This window comes from Trichoderma asperellum, chromosome 4 (genome assembly GCF_020647865.1).
Source record: "Trichoderma asperellum chromosome 4, complete sequence".
NCBI lineage: Eukaryota > Fungi > Ascomycota > Sordariomycetes > Hypocreales > Hypocreaceae > Trichoderma > Trichoderma asperellum.
The window spans coordinates 3091225-3107077 of NC_089418.1; the positions used below are offsets into that span (position 1 = coordinate 3091225).

General features: G+C 48.9%; 5 protein-coding genes across 5 annotated transcripts; 4 read left to right on the forward strand and 1 right to left on the reverse strand.

Annotated features, from left to right (window-relative positions):
* Nucleotides 1-442: 442 nt before the first annotated feature.
* Nucleotides 443-1011, reverse strand: TrAFT101_007429 (uncharacterized protein; the record flags this gene model as incomplete). Its single annotated transcript, XM_066128043.1, has 3 exons — nucleotides 443-482; nucleotides 571-757; nucleotides 975-1011. The coding sequence occupies 3 exons, from the start codon at nucleotides 1009-1011 to the stop codon at nucleotides 443-445; spliced, it is 264 nt and encodes an 87-aa protein (XP_065984157.1).
* Nucleotides 1012-1194: 183 nt separating this feature from the next.
* On the forward strand, nucleotides 1195-2435 carry TrAFT101_007430 (uncharacterized protein; the record flags this gene model as incomplete). The annotated part of the gene is made up of 2 exons (XM_066128044.1): nucleotides 1195-1346; nucleotides 2417-2435. 2 exons carry the CDS (start codon nucleotides 1195-1197, stop codon nucleotides 2433-2435), a joined length of 171 nt encoding a protein of 56 aa, XP_065984158.1.
* Nucleotides 2436-2842: 407 nt separating this feature from the next.
* On the forward strand, nucleotides 2843-5850 carry TrAFT101_007431 (uncharacterized protein). Its single transcript, XM_024910216.2, has 3 exons — nucleotides 2843-4422; nucleotides 4553-5237; nucleotides 5304-5850. The coding sequence occupies exons 1-3, from the start codon at nucleotides 3838-3840 to the stop codon at nucleotides 5543-5545; spliced, it is 1512 nt and encodes a 503-aa protein (XP_024756370.2). The 5' UTR covers nucleotides 2843-3837; the 3' UTR covers nucleotides 5546-5850.
* Nucleotides 5851-10488: 4638 nt separating this feature from the next.
* Nucleotides 10489-11390, forward strand: TrAFT101_007432 (uncharacterized protein). Its single transcript, XM_024908798.2, has one exon. It carries the CDS (start codon nucleotides 10550-10552, stop codon nucleotides 11087-11089), a length of 540 nt encoding a protein of 179 aa, XP_024756369.1. The 5' UTR covers nucleotides 10489-10549; the 3' UTR covers nucleotides 11090-11390.
* Nucleotides 11391-11870: 480 nt separating this feature from the next.
* On the forward strand, nucleotides 11871-15526 carry TrAFT101_007433 (uncharacterized protein). Its single transcript, XM_024901123.2, has one exon. The coding sequence runs from the start codon at nucleotides 12971-12973 to the stop codon at nucleotides 15152-15154; it is 2184 nt and encodes a 727-aa protein (XP_024756367.1). The 5' UTR covers nucleotides 11871-12970; the 3' UTR covers nucleotides 15155-15526.
* Nucleotides 15527-15853: the final 327 nt, after the last annotated feature.

Sequence of the window (15853 nt, forward strand, 5' to 3'; positions counted from 1 at the left end):
TCGTTTTGTCCTATTGGAAGATTTGCCTGTTCACCGTGCATATAACTACTTAGTAGGTATACAGTAATTACTGCCTGCTAATACGTACTACCTCTATCTGTAACAAGTATATGGCTGGGGGAGAATATAGGCAGCTGGGGCCCCGCGATAGCCATTGGAGTGTGGAGGCCCGCGCATCCTCTTGACGGGCCCCAGGGCCTCGGATTGGCATTGGACTGGGACGAATGTCACGAGCCAGTGCAGCGATGCCCAACACAAGAGGCCATCAGCTCCTTGGAGTGGTATGTATCCTCTCTTGGCAGCTCCAGACAGCTGCAGAGCCCGGCTGCCACTGATGCCACTGGCGCTTATGCTAGTGCCAGTATCAAGGGAGCGTCTAGCGTCCTGACTGATGGCTGAGCTGAAAATATGAGTCGATTGCCACGATCTCGAAATGCTAAAATTACAAGTACGGCATCATGGGGAAGTTCGAGATGAGTTTACTGCCAGGGTTAGTCAGCCGCCATGACCCGCTGTGGTTTGTGGCTTGAGGACATCGACACCGAAAAGGACGGGACGAGGGAACGTTACATGGGTGGCCTAGGCCCAACTCGGAACTTTAAAGAAGCGATCTCCCTTTTCTGCTGAGCCAAAGGAGCTGGCGCTTCGGCTTCTCGCAGGCGGGTGACCCGTTTTATGGCTTGGCCCCGGAGCCGGCGCTCGTTGGTGCGATCGAGAAGCGCCCAAGGAAGGGTTTCCGGGCTGGAGGCAGTTGGCTCTGCGCAGCGACTTCGTATCGTATCGCGGGTATCGTGCTCGTATGGCGATGCGATGGGATGCTGCGCCGGCAGTGGGATGCTGCTGTGTGCGTCCTACTGCTGCATCATGTGCTCGCTCGTATGTGTGCCGCCGGACACGGGGATTAGAGAGCCAAGCATCAGACCTGCTGCCTATCGATGCCTGCTGCAGTAGGTATCAGCAGCAGTATCAGTCACTGGCCTGATAGTAACCGAAGATGAAGCGGCCGGCCATCTGTGGCTCCAGCGAACCGGCCTGCAGCCTCTTATCCTCATCATGTGGCTACCATAATTTGTGCTAGCACCAACTGGCTGCTAGCTGGCCCCCATGCCGAAGCGCGCCCCGCCCCGGACCTTTTTCCCTCCTCAGGGTGCAGCGCAGAGTCGCGGCATCGGCTGCTGATTAGCCCACTGGAAAATGTCGCCCAGGGGTCGCAGGCGGCCAGTCAGCGCGCTGTTCACTGGAAGGCTAATGCTTGTTTTTGCATTTCGAGGGGCGGTGGCGGCGCGCCTCGATCTGGGCCAAATCCCCAAGGTGACCAACCAGCAGCCGGGGCCATTCGGGCCTTCGTCCGCGAGCTGACAGGTTCGTTTTGGTGATGAGGCAGGGGAGGGGGAGAGCGAAAGACAGGCAAGAGAAACAGCGCCCTTGTTCGCTAAGAGTCAACTTTTTTTTTTTGGGATATTTCCCCTCGAGCAATTCGCATTGCCTGACGAATTGGGGGCCACCCCGGCTCAGCTTACGATGGCGAGTGAGATACGAGGACCCCAGCCTTGTCCGATACGGGTAGGAGGGAAGGGTTGTGTAGCGTGGCCGGCCTGTGAGTTGGCCAGGGATGGCTTCGACACTTTTTTTTTTTTTTTTTTTTTGCGTTTGTTGGAAGCGAGAAGATGAGAAATGACGAGAGAAAACAGAGGACAAAGTCAGCTAATTGGGGCATGGGGAAGAATCTGGGGGACGGGCAGCGCGATTCAAACGGCGGGTTTGACTCCAAGCTAAACTGCAACGCCACCACACCCATTCGCAAAAAATAGAAGGAAAAAAGAATAAAGACAAAATAAAAATAAAATAGAACCAAGAGAGTAGTTTACTCCAAATCTCAACGAGACCGCCACGCCGCGGGGCAGCAGACGGCTCAGAGAAGTTGTTCCCTCGTTCACCCTGCCTTTTCTGCATCGACCTGCTAGTGCAGGAAAAGCAATATCGGATGCGACATGGGTTGCATTTTGCCTTTGGCCAATGCGTGTGCGGCTGTTACATGCCGCCTGGCTGTTGAAACCAACAGAGCCGTCCAATCTCACATACACACTTGCTATCACAGCCACGAGTACACGCGATACCGATCCTATCCATGGCCCAGCGTCTTCAAGTTACCTCATGTGCAGGACTGCAGTACTCGCACCTAAAATTGGAGTACACCTACAGGTAGTATCCATTCATTGATATTCATTGCCATCTCGACTCTGCCCGTATCTCCAGTCGCGCGCTGCTGTGGCGGCCTAGCCGAGTGGCGCTGCTCCACCAGCGGCTCCTCGCTCATCAAAAAAAAAAAAAAAAGAGCCAAACCCTGGTCTCCTTTTTGCTGGGTATTAGTGTCCTTTTTTTTTTCCCTTTCTAATCTGTAATTCTTTACGTATAGCTGGGTTTTTGTCTTGTGACGGCGTGAACTTTTCTTTTTCCAATCTGCCGCCTGAGATACGAGGCGTTGGAGCATGTTACTTGTACTGTACCTACTCCCTATCAGCGCATTGTAGGTAGTATCATGCCATCACATCTGCCGTCAGGGCGTGATACCTACATACCTAGTAGATAGTAATGCTCCATCTTGATATCTCGTTATCATTCTTCCGACGTCGGGAAACAGTATCCTATAATTAGCAGATGGAAGATAGAAGATAGCGGTATGCATCGGCCAAGAGCAAAAGGCACATGCCAACCAGTAATTGTCACTCCACGCCGTGTCTCGTCGGTTGCTCTGGCAATTGCTGGCAGGTACGTACATTCCGGTGGCCATCAGCTGCAAAGCATCACGGAACCCTTTTCTTTGTTCCCCAAAAAGCCACCACCACCACCGCCGCCGCCGCCAAAACTCACCAAGGCTCTCGGCCCAAGCAGCCGCTCTGCTGCCAATGCCACTGATACCGCTATCTCGTCTCCTCTGCAACGAGTGGCAGGACTAGCACGGCTTGTACGAGCACTAGTCAGCGCCCTTCCCACATTCCCGATTGTCACGTAGCCTGTTGATGCAACCTTTCTTCCTGCTCCACCCCGTTACTCTCAGCCTGCGCCGGGCCAACAGAGACCCCTGCCCGGCCTCCAAGGTCGCATTGCCGTCCTCATTAACGTTTAGCTTGGCCAACCAGGGCCTCTCTCGTCCAGCGCAGGCTCTGGCGCACTGCTCTTGGCTGCTACCAACGCCCCGGGATCCACGTTGTATGCACTCTGCGTGCACGAGGCTAGGCACTAGGCACCGTTTGCGGCATCCTTCTCTCGACTCCTTTCTCGTACAGCAATCGCCTCCAAGGTACCAGGCCGCGCGCAGATGATTGTGGTGTGACTTTGCAGTCCATCGTCCAGCCTGTCCCCCCGGCCCAGTCTCCGCACCCATACCTGGTGCCCTCGCCGCTCATCCGTCCATCCACAGGACCATAATAGAAAGTGGTTGCTGGAGAGCTAGTCTGGTGCTAAAAGTCAAGCAACCTTGACCTTGGCCCTTTGGTCGTTCCATCCCCTGGAAGCAATTGCGGGATGGGGTAGCCCTGCCGATACTACCCTCCAAAAGCGCTGGGCCCGTCAGATCTGCGCCGCGACAATTCATATATCATCACGTCCCCCGGATTCCTCTCTGGATCCTCTCTTGAGCTCTTCTTCTCCTCACTGTCCGCTCCCCAATCTTGTTCCACGGCTTCGGCTACCTCCCGTTGGAACTCGCGTGCGCAGCTCCTCCAACCCAAGACAGATCCGCTCTGCTTGCTGCCGAGCGTTGATATCCTCGACAAAGAAAATCCCCATCCAGGCTTATAAAGCAATTAGGAACGGCTTGAGCCTCTCTTCTTCGCCATGGCTGATGAGGAGAAGCACGCTGTGGACGCTACCCCACAGGTGGCTCCCGTCGATGACTACGCCGCCGCCCAGAACGAGTATGTTGACCGGCCTAATGGATGGATCTACAAGGGCTACAAGATCTTTGGCCGTGAGATCTACTACGCCTCGCCCAGAATCCAGCTGCTGCTGGTTGCCCTGGTGTGTTTCCTCTGCCCCGGCATGTACAACTCTCTGAGTGGTCTGGGAGGTGGTGGCCAAGTCGACACCACGGCCCAGGATCACTCCTCTGTCGCTCTGTACTCTACCTTTGCCGTCGTTGGTTTCTTCTCTGGCACCTTTGCCAACCGTCTCGGTCTTCGTCTCACTATCGGTATTGGTGGTCTCGGTTACTGCATCTACAGCGCCTCTTTCCTCAGCTACAACCACAACAAGAACGTTGGCTTCGTCATCTTTGCCGGTGCTTTCCTCGGTGTGTGCGCCGGTCTGCTCTGGACTGCTCAGGGTGCTGTCATGATGGCTTATCCTCCTGAGAACAAGAAGGGTCGTTATATCTCGACCTTTTGGATCATTTTTAACCTTGGTGCCGTTATTGGTTCTCTGGTATGTGGTCCCCCCCCCCCCCCCCCCCCCCCTTTTTTTTTTCTCCTATAATGGGTTTCTCAATTTTCTTCTTCTTTTTCCCAAACGCTCATCTTCATCAATGGCTGATACTGACCCTTCCCGACTATAGATCCCCCTGGCTCAGAACATTGAGAACCACACCGGCACTGTCAGCGATGGCACCTATGCTGCCTTCATCGTTCTCATGTTCCTCGGCTTGGTTGTCGCCTTCTTCTTGCTGGATGCCGACAAGGTCATTCGTGAGGATGGCACCAAGATTGTCCTGATGAAGAACCCTTCATGGCAGTCTGAGTTCATCGGTCTGTGGCAGACTATTTACAGCGCTCCTTGGGTTCTTCTTCTGTTCCCCATGTTCTTCGCTTCCAACATTTTCTACACCTACCAGAACAACGACATGAACGCTGCTGCTTTCAACATCCGTACCCGATCTCTCAACAACCTGCTGTACTGGCTCGCCCAGATCATCGGTGCTGTTATCAACGGCTACGCTCTGGATTACGCTGGTATTGGCCGTGCTATGCGCGCCAAGCTGTCCTTTGTCTTCCTTTTCGTCCTCACCTTTGCCATCTGGGGTGGTGGTTATGCCTGGCAGAAGATGCAGCCCACTCGTGACGTGGTTTCGCAGGCCAACTACGAGCCAAACAAGGTTGACTGGACCGATGGTGGCCGTCTCTTCATTGGACCCATGTTCCTGTACTTCTTCTACGGATTCTACGATGCCATCTGGCAGACCAACATCTACTGGTGGATGGGATCATTGTCCAACTCTGGCCGCAAGGCTGCTAACTTGGCTGGTAAGTCTTATTTTTTTCCCATCGGACAACTTGGCCGATTCATCTTTTACTGACAAATTTTTATAGGTTTCTACAAGGGTTTCCAGTCCGCTGGTGCTGCCATCTTCTGGCGTCTCGACTCTCTCAACACCCCTTACAACACCATGTTTGGCGCTACCTGGGGTGTCCTCGCCGGATCCCTGATCCTGGCCGCACCCGTTGTCTTCTTGAAGATCAAGGACCACGTTTCGATTGAAGAGGATCTGAAATTCAGTGACGAGACAATCGAGGATGTCGTCGTTGGTGCTAACAAGCACGTGGAGGCATAAACAAATGTGTCTGTACATAGGCAAAAGGGTGGTTAATGATTTTATTGCTGATGTCGGACGGTTGGAGGAATCCGGCTTTGGATTTGGATGATTGTGAAGCGTTTTCGAACGTTAATGCTCCTGATTTTAAATGATTTAATGCATGGCTTTTAAGCAAGCCTCTTATTCCCATATATTTAAATTCAATACCAAGGACACGTTATTACTGTGGAGTAATTTTCTTTCCTCGTTCTCATTCACGTGTCTATTTGTTCACGAATACTCTAAACAGGTTTGTAGGAAGACGAATATCCAGGTAGACATGTCATAAGGATATAGGCACCAGGAGTCGCCGATACTCACACTTGTCCCGTCATTCTCTCGGAAAACATACAGTGTATACCAACGAACCAAGTCGAAGAGCATCAAAATGCCACATATAGACACTACGCTAGCTACAATATAGGCAAACATGCTACAAATCAGCGTATTCCTCCAAAGTGAGTCTAATTCGCCGCAAAACGTCAGCTTGCTATTTAATGGTTTGCCCGGGTTTTTAACAATGAGAATGAGGATGATTCCGCTGAGAAATTCAAAAACAGTAATAATGACAAGAATCATGTCTGTGGCTGACCGAGATAAGGCGCTTAAAATTACCAGAAATCGAGTCAACCGCAAGGAGGCAGCCGACACTGCACAGCTAGCATATCGGCTCATGGCGATGGAACGAGCTGAAACATATATGATTTGATGGGTGCACAAATGGGGCGCTATATATGCTCTATAGGAATGTTAGAATCTGCTGGAGCTGTTGCAGTTCTTGAGCTGTCAAACGAGTTTACTTACATTGGATTCGTTGGCGGTAGAGTGAGGAAGCATTTATTGCAGACAAGATACATTATCAAGGAGACAATGAGTATATATTGATGGAAGGTTTTGACTCGAGACGAAGCGATTTCGGATTCGGGAGCTCGAGATTGCCAAGGGAATTTAGGTGCAAAGCGCAGGCCAAATACTTGCGTAGCCGGGACCTCGTCTTGATTTTCACCATGGACATGTTGAATAGGCATGTTCTCAGTCTCCGTCACCTGGCTCAGTTAATCCCTATACGTCTCGCACAGAGCGTCGTCTGAGTAGGTCTCGTCATTCGAATTGGATTCATCGGATGGATGAGACAATGGAGTAGATATGCCCAGGCGTTGATCGGCAGAGCCGACTGAAATACCTGTAGAAAGAGATGGCGGTCACGCAAAAATAAAGTATAGTCCATAGGTGGATGGATGTTACCGAGAATAGCACCCTTTATTTGGACCATGTGGCATTGAGAGGTCACGATGATGACAATATTAAGAATAGGAGACGGTAGCTGCAGAGTGCTGAAGATACGGTGATTGATTGCAGTCCGCCTCAAAGGTATGTATGTGTGCATGGCTTGGGAGTAAGTTATGTTGCGTATACTTATGGCAAACAACTAGGAGACCTCCAGACTGATTATGGGAATATTTGAAGAATCTAAGGAGAAGGACAGGCCGTAACTCGCAAAGTACGACCCAATGGCCCATTTGGTGGTTAGGAGAATGCCAGCAATGACATGTTTGGAATGCGCTCCAAAGATGTATGTCAGGCTATTTGAGTCCCATCGATTGAGGGGGGTTGGAAAGGATATATGATTATTAGTATTAAATTTGATGGTGGAAAATAGTTGCTATTCATCATCTGAGGCGCCTGTATTGTGGTTTAACCGGTAACTGTTTGCTTTCGCGGACGTTTCAAGAACGCAAGGAAATAAGGTAGTGGAAATTCAGGGAATCTCAGTGTGAGATGCAGAGGCGAGGCAGGAAGAAGGAAGGAAGAACACGTGGGAATCGCTATTCTTGGGGAATTTACAACAAATGTATCTAAATGCGGCTCAAAACGGGCATTGAAACAGAAAACATGCATTAGAGAGGCGTTGCAATGCCATGCTCACCTTACGAAGTGCTCTGGTAAGCGTGGCACCTATATCGTCTTCAGTCATCGCTGGACCTCCGAGACAGAGTGTTCGAGGACTATACGGCAATATTATAACTCTAGGATGCTGGACTTTAATACATCGCCTTTGCCTGTTATTTTCAGGTATGCTATTTACTCTGGCACGCAAACTTGGCATCCAGTACGTCTGGATTGATCCAATCAGCATTCTTCAAGATGATGCCGCAGATCTGAGAGGAGAACTCGTCAATATGGCCTAATCTTACCAGCACGCGTTGTTTAAGTTGACGGCTGAGGCTGAGCCAGGATCAGATAATGAGACGCTGTCCATACCAAGGCCATTTAACAGGCTTGTACGATTACCATACAGAGAAGCCGGCAAGCAGAGAGGCCACTATTTTGTTTTCGAACAATTAAAGAGAGCCAAAGGGCAGTATTTGACTGAAGCCATCCAGACCGTGCTATTATCGCGGGGATGGGTGTTCCAGGAATGGTTTCTGAGTCCACGAATCCTTCATCTAACACCAGGCAATACGTTCCTCCAGTGCCGCACTCAAACCCCATTTACGGTTGGAAGCCAGGACGTCAACGCCCCAGATACAACTCCAAACATGCCAATCATTTTCAACTGTCAAAGATTCCAGGATGACAAGTTTGGATTCAAAAGCCAGCTTTCTTCGAGTTCCGAGTTGGGCTTGCACGTTTGGTATTAGCTGATGGCTCAATCCCATCCCCGCTTAAGCCTTGCCAAAGCCAGCGACCATCTCAATGCAATTGCCGGTATTGCAGCGGAGTTCGCAAACGTCATGAGCGTGGCATCGTTTCCAAAGTCAGCGGTCAAGGTGTTTGAAAGTACTTGTCATTTTCCATACGCCTCAGGGCTCGGGCTGCCGGATATTTATTATAGACTGCTGTGGCGCGGGTGCTTCTGAGACGCCCAAAGTGTGTGGTTGCGGTGCCCCGCATCTTGGTCTTGGCTGTCGCTTGAAGGGCAGATCACTTGGCCTGAGAAACATCCTGTGACTGTCAATACTTGCGAAATCGTCCCAGATATCAGATATGCAGAGCGGAACTCGGCCGCGCATGTGATCACGATGGCAGGTAGGCTTCACATAAAGGGTAAGGTTCAGCCCCTCATCACTTGTGGGCTGTTGATGGCTGCGTTGGACAAGGGTCTCGCCATTCTGACGGGGTGATAAAAATAAACTGTATGCGAAAGGAATTCAGGGAACCCGAGAAAACCCCGTCAGCAAAACAACGGCTCCTACAACCCAAAGGCATCAAATATAACAGCTGATATGCCCCATCACGGCGCCGACGGCGGCGGTAGGATGGGACACGCCTGAGAGGCCCAGACTTGCTCCAGCTGCGGGCTAATGGGAAAAGCTACCTCGTTCATACGCTGCAAATATCTACACGAACTAAAGTTGGGTATAGGAAGCTCGATGGCCCGTCAGTGAAGGATCACGGGCATTCTGTGACGGGCGTTTTGTTCGTGGAGCCTGTTGCGGGAACGTCAGATCGGTTTCGGCGGAAAGGAGCAGGAGCCAGTTACGAGCCGTGTAGGTATTATATACGGGTTTGATGAAATAGAGGCTACGGGATACATTCTTGGTATAGCAAGAAAGATATAGTTATGGTGAAGCCCTTAACAAGTTGAAGCAGCCTAGCTGCGGTTGTAAATGGCCCTTTGCTTTACGCGGAAATTACATACTCAATCTCTAGTCATTGATCCTAACATTGCTTCTATTGCACACGCGAGTTCCAGAATATTTGATAATGACTGCGGCGTCAACAGAGTTGTAAGCTAAACGTCCGAAAAATTCCCCGCGTGTCACTTTATAAGTTGCTTAGGGTGGTCTGCCTAATTCCTATACGAATATAAAGTGGTGGGCTGGAATGCATGAATATAAGCTTAGTTAGGCAATTGACATGTGATGAATCAATAGACGCAGTCAGCAAGGGTCGGCATATTCCCGAGTATATTTCCGCTTGATATACCTAATTGGAAATTATCGCCATTGAGCTCTTATCTGTAGCGGTGCAAATCATACATATACGCCATTACACAAGAGTACTGACTGTTTGTTATAGAACGTTGTCTAAATTGATCGCTATTTATCGATTTCTGGTCATGTCTATTCGCACTCTTAATTATGTATCATATTCTCTTGCATGTAATTATGACAAACAGTCAACAACGAGCAGTTATGTTTTATATAATATATAGTATATCATTTATGAGATATACGCGCATATAATCGAAGCTCAGGTGATTTAAAACAATGTCTCACAACTCCACAGCGATGCACTACATTCTCTATATTTCTCTTTCAAGTAGTGTTTAACTGATATATTTTTTCTTATGTAGTCTGAATCCCATACTTTGCTTATACAATAACCTTGGTATTCCTCTGCCTTAATGAAATAATTTCTTCAGTTGTGGAAAACTATGAACCATTGGATCTTCAATGAGATCAATGCCGCAGCAGCTTGAATCGGACGTCACGCCATGTTTGAAAATAACTGAATATAGGCTGTATTACTTGCATGAAAGGATTCTGACCCTCTATTATCATAAGTTATGGTTGGTTGAATAATACCTGCCTTTACAGTATGGTTTTCCCCCGATGCAACACCTAGCAAGATATTAGTATGCAAAATCGACTGATGAATAGTAACGAGTAATATATAACATAACTTGGGAATAGTATCAAGTAGCAGAGAAGCACTAAACTTGCCGGCACACACAGGAACTCACACCACCAACTCTTGAAAGTAGTATCAAGAAAAAAGATTGTGAGTATGGGTGATAATTAAATTGGCATGTCCAAAGCAGTGGGATATGCAAGACTGCGGGCGCAAAGAAACCTTAACCAAGCAGCAGGCTGTTTGTTTTACCGTTTAAAGACTACTGAAGACATTCTACAAAACTATATATACCAGTGAATCAACCACCTCAGCGATTTTGAAGTTTACAAGACACAATCAATATACTTTGAGCCAATTCGATAAACTCACCAAGCCACTTGCAGTGTATTCGTTACAATTACAATGTTGCCACACACTCTAATTTCTCTTCTGGGCTTTGCCTCTTTGGCACTTACTCAATTGGCCAATATAAATTTCTATAATACCGATGATGTCTGTCGATCGGGTCTCTTCGATGGTTGCGTAAACTTGCCCCCGAATGTATGCTGTTTTTTGCAACCGAACCAGCTTGCAACCTGCATGGACTTCGCATCGTCCAATAATCGAGGCATTGCTACTGCTTTCTCAAGTCAATCCGGCAATCAGTGTGCTATAGTCATTGAGCAACTGCAAAGTGGGGTTTGTGTCTGTCCTACTGGAACGCCAATCATCTCGGGCGGCAGCTGGAGGACCACCTCGATTAGAAAGCGAGATAATGATGAGGAGGAGCCTTGTGAGGAGAAAATGGAAACTAATGTTTTTGGATGGAGTGAGAATGATTCAACTTGGACGGTACACAAAGACGATGATGCCACCTATACCAATGTTGCTCAAGCTATTGCAAACGGTACCAGCAAGAGCGATATTGGCAAATATATCAAGCAACATGGACAGAAGGCTTAACTAGCTAGCCGTTATTCCATCTCATGGTCTTATGGAGCATAGCTGATATAATATGCAGATGACACAGAGTGGAATGTAGAGTATTTGCGAATATGTGTCAGATTGCTACGCAAAGGGGATGGTTACGAATCACTTTCACTGCTTAACAGGACAGTACGGTTATGAAGATATATGCTCCAGCTATATTCATTCATTTGAAAAGCTATATAGCCAGTCGTTTCTCGATATACTATAGTATCAGTTATAACAAATACAACATCTAGCTAGCTACGTTTACTTGTTTGAAAATCAAGTGGTGTCATTATGAGCTATGGATTCTCCAGGAGATTGCTCCAATTACTAGATAATGCGGCGTATAGTACTGCGTTCAGATGAAGACAGTCACCGCGTGAATGCACTGCAAATACTTCAGCCTTACCTATACAAGTCCATACCTAGGTAGGTACCGAAGCGCCGGCCTCTTTGTACTACCCGGTAAAACTTGGCGATAGGCGCTTTGCCGGCGCGAGTTTGAGCTGCTGCGCTGGAGCTGCCTCCAATTCATCTGTCATTTTTGGATATTGCAGGGAGGGTTTGAAACGTCTGTCGACATGGCATGGTCGACTTCATGGCGCATGCAAGTGCCGAGGCACCTATCCAGCTCCATCTTCCAATGAGCGAGTATTACATAAGCGCTGGCTCGAATGCGCGCGGCTATTGATTGGACCAGAGCATCCCAAACGCTGCAACAGCTCTCCATAGCATCCTGATAATTAAAAAGGAACATTGAAGCTTCAAATATGCTGCTCCTGGAGCTGTTTTCATCTATTCTGTGTCTCCGTCACCATGATATCCGCGTGACCCAGATGAACACGAAGCTGTGTCTCGTGATGCGCCGCCCAGCAAGTGGCAGCTAATCTTACCAAGGCCATCTCAGGCTCTGATGAACGCATCGCGGTTCCGTTTGCCAAGATTCACGCGCAGCCAATCGATCTTGTTTCTCTTCGGGCTGGTCCGCGCCGTGTTTTTCTGGCCCTTGTACGTCATCGATGCCGCAGCCAGCTTGTGCTGGTGTTTCACCTGCCCTCTGGCCTGGGTGGCAGCAGCGCTTCTCGAGTGTCGTCTGCCGGCGTTTGCGTCTTGCTGGCATCGAGACCCTTGTTCGTGGCCGGTGAGCCAATGAGTGAATAGCTGCTATGCAGAGCCGGCAGCGCAACGGCTTTTGGCAGATGCAAAATGTTTCGTTCTGATGGCGGGTTTGGGGTTCTGCCTGTTGCGGCCTGGTGGCTCGCTCTCACTGGCTGGCGCTGACTGACAGGCGCTTAGACCGATCCACATACAGCCCGGCTGCTGCGATGCCTGCTCGGGCCTCTCTCGTCGAATCGACGGCCTCCGGGCTGCTGTTTTGAATCTCTTCTAATTGCCGGGAGGCGAAAAGCGTGTTTGAAAGGCTCTGTGCGATCGATATGCGCTCGGCTAGGCCCCTCTCCGTTTGCCCCGTGGGCAGCGTTCAGTTTGTGTTCACAGTGATTCTTATTATGGTGCTTGCGCGCTATTGTTCTGACCCTTTGTTGCTCATTTATGATTCACTCTTTTCTCCTACTTCTGTTCAGACAATAGACATTCACCATGGGCAAATAGGCATTTCTGCATTTCAATCTCTTTTCTCATTTCCTTTGTGGCTTTTCCTTTCCTTCCTTTTCCTTTGCAATTTTCTCATCTTCTCACCATCATTGTCCTCTTCTATTTTACACTTCCTTCTTTTTATATCTCCAACGGCCGGCCGTGACAAATAACCAATATCGGCACCTAATACCACTTTCGAGCAACTTTATTCGTTGATTTCAATCCCAAGCGGTCTATCCGCTTTTTTTCTTCTTCTTTACATTCATTGCCCTGAGAATGGCCTTTTCTCGCACAGGCGGCGATCTGTCGCAATTTCCCGACGTTCCAAACACGCTTCGAAGCGATCCGTCCGTCCCATCAATACCCCAGCAGTCCATAGAGCCGCGCGCAGATACGGCTCCCTACATTACGCCATATCTCGGCCTTCCAGCTCGTCTTTCGCAGATATGGATCAACCGATGGACTGTCCTCCTAATTATTCTCCTCGTTCGCCTTATTATTCTTATAGCTCAGTTACGAGACAACATTGCAGATGCCGAAACGCAAGCTCTTTCTGCATGTACCAAGGTTGAAGATGTGGGCAGTGCTATGGCCTCAATGCCACATTATCTCTCTCAAGGAGTCAATGAACTCATTGCCACCGGAGTTGAAAAGACCGTCCACGGCATGGTTGAGATGCTCGACCTTGTCATCAGCGGCGTTGAAGGCATCATCATCTTCTACATCAACTTCCTGACTGCCACATACACCTGTCTTATCACCGCTCTCATACACGGCAGTCTTGAGATAGTCGCCAACGTCACCGCGGATGCGACAAAGACCTATAACAAATTCATCAACGGGACGGTGGGCGATATGAACAAAATCGCCACTTCTTTGCAAAATGGCATCGCAAATCTGACGTCTGGCATTGAAGATACCGTGTTTGGTAGCTTGATTTCAGAGATTCCCAAAGTCAACTTCTCAAAGCCCCTCAATAAGCTTCTGGATTTTCAGCTCAACACGACCAGTTTTGTCAGTGGTCTTCAACTCTTGGATAAAGACCTTCCCACGTTTGAAGACGTTCAAAACTTTACTGAATCCGCCATCTCTCTCCCGTTTGAAGCCCTACGCACTGTCCTGGATGAGAGATATGCCAACTACACGTTCAACAAGAGTGCCTTTCCGCTTGCTGAAAAGCAACAGATGACATTCTGCTCCGACAACGATTCGCTGAACAACATCTTTGATCACTTGTTCAAATTGGTGGCAAAAGCTAGAGTTGCCTTCATTGTTGTCATTTCCTTGGCGGCTGTCGCCGTCATTGCTCCCATGGCGTGGCTGGAGATTCGTCGATGGCGGCAGCAGAGGAACTATGCAAAGCTTGTCGCCCGGAACGATCAAGACCCGATGGATGTCGTCTACATTGCTTCTCGGCCTTTTACTGCCTCTTACGGTCTCCGATTTACGAGCAAGATGACTGCGAAGCGACAGATCCTTGTCCGCTGGTGCATTGCGTATGCTACCTCGCCAGCTGCCTTATTCGTCCTATCACTCGCACTGTCTGGATTCCTTTCATGCATTTTCCAATACATTCTTTTAAGAGCAGTAGAAAAAGAGACACCTGAGCTGGCTCAAGAAGTCGGACATTTTGCTGATAATGTTGTGGGAACCCTGCAGAATGTTTCTCAATCATGGGCCGATGGTGCCAACGGAGTCATTACAGGTCTCAACGACGACATAAACCATGATCTCCTCGACTATGTCAGCAACGCAACAGGAGCGGTCAACAATACCATCAACGTTTTTATGGACAAGATGGAGGAGGGCCTGGAATTCGCATTCAATGGAACTATTCTCTTGGGCCCCATCAAGTCGGTTTTACACTGTGTCATTGGACTCAAGGTTGAGAGCGTTCAGAAGGGGCTTACGTGGGTCCACGACCACGCTCACGTTGAATTGCCTCTATTTCCCAACGATACCTTCAGCGCAGGAGCAAACAGTTCTCTGTCTGGTGAGTCGGGCATTGATAGTTTCCTTGCCTCTCCTTCCGATGCCACAACCAATGAAATAAGCGAAGCTGTCAGTCATGTTACCAAGCGGCTCCATAACAACCTGGTACAGGAAGCCCTCATGTCTACCGGCATTTTTCTCACCTATGTCATCATTGTCTTGATTGGTGTGATTCAGACTCTCATAGGGATGGCCACAAACGAGCGCGGCCGGGCAGAGGGAGGCATACGCTACCCAAGCATAGACGGTGGCCAAATGCACTCTAATGCGCCTGCAGAGCGTTCCTGGTCGCAGGACCCGCCACCTCCATGGGAGCCGGCGGCCTCTTCTTCCAGCAGTTCCGTTGGAAGCGGCGGTTCAGCAAGGGGCTCATTTCATGAGAAATTTATCTACGGTGCGGCGAGCCCAATAAGGCCGAAAATGACAAATAATCCATACGACTACCCTGATGAAAAGACCGGTTTTTAATCTAGCTAACTCGAGTAACCAAGAGTAATGAAGTTTAAGGGGGAGGATGAAGAAAAGAATGTGAGAATATACGAAACGTTATAATAATAGGGCTTGTTCGAGCTGGCTCGACAAACTGAAGAAAAGCAAAAAACAATACTGGCAAAAGGCAAAAATACTTAGGGGGGGGGGCAATAGAGGTTGGCGGCGTAAGGATATTCATTCATGTTTGTTGGTGGCTTGACTTTGATATTTTTTCTTTCTTTTAGATTGGTTTACTCCGCACAAGTAATTATCATATAATTCATCTCTCTTTAGAAATAGGACAAGCTGCAGAACGCTGAAAGAAGTACTTCCGTATGGATTGATATTGAAAACAAGATAAGAAAAGTCTAGGGTAACAAGATCAAGGATCTCGTTTCTAACTCTCCCAGTGTTGACTCATACTTGAACTAGATGTAAGACGTAGACTATGTACTTGTACGCAGTGACGAGGTGAAGACTGTCTAGGCAAGTGTTTACGGGTGGCAACTCTGGCAGATTGAGCCAAAAGAGTATCGAGCATGTCGCCCGTACCTGTATGTCAGCCGCATGTACATACGCGCTGCTTGCACATACATTGCATTGCATTGCATTGCTGTCACATACCGATCTTGCGGAGAAGTCGAGCGGCTGAATACAGGCTGGCCAACGTCGTGGATCGGGATCATAGCCATGTCG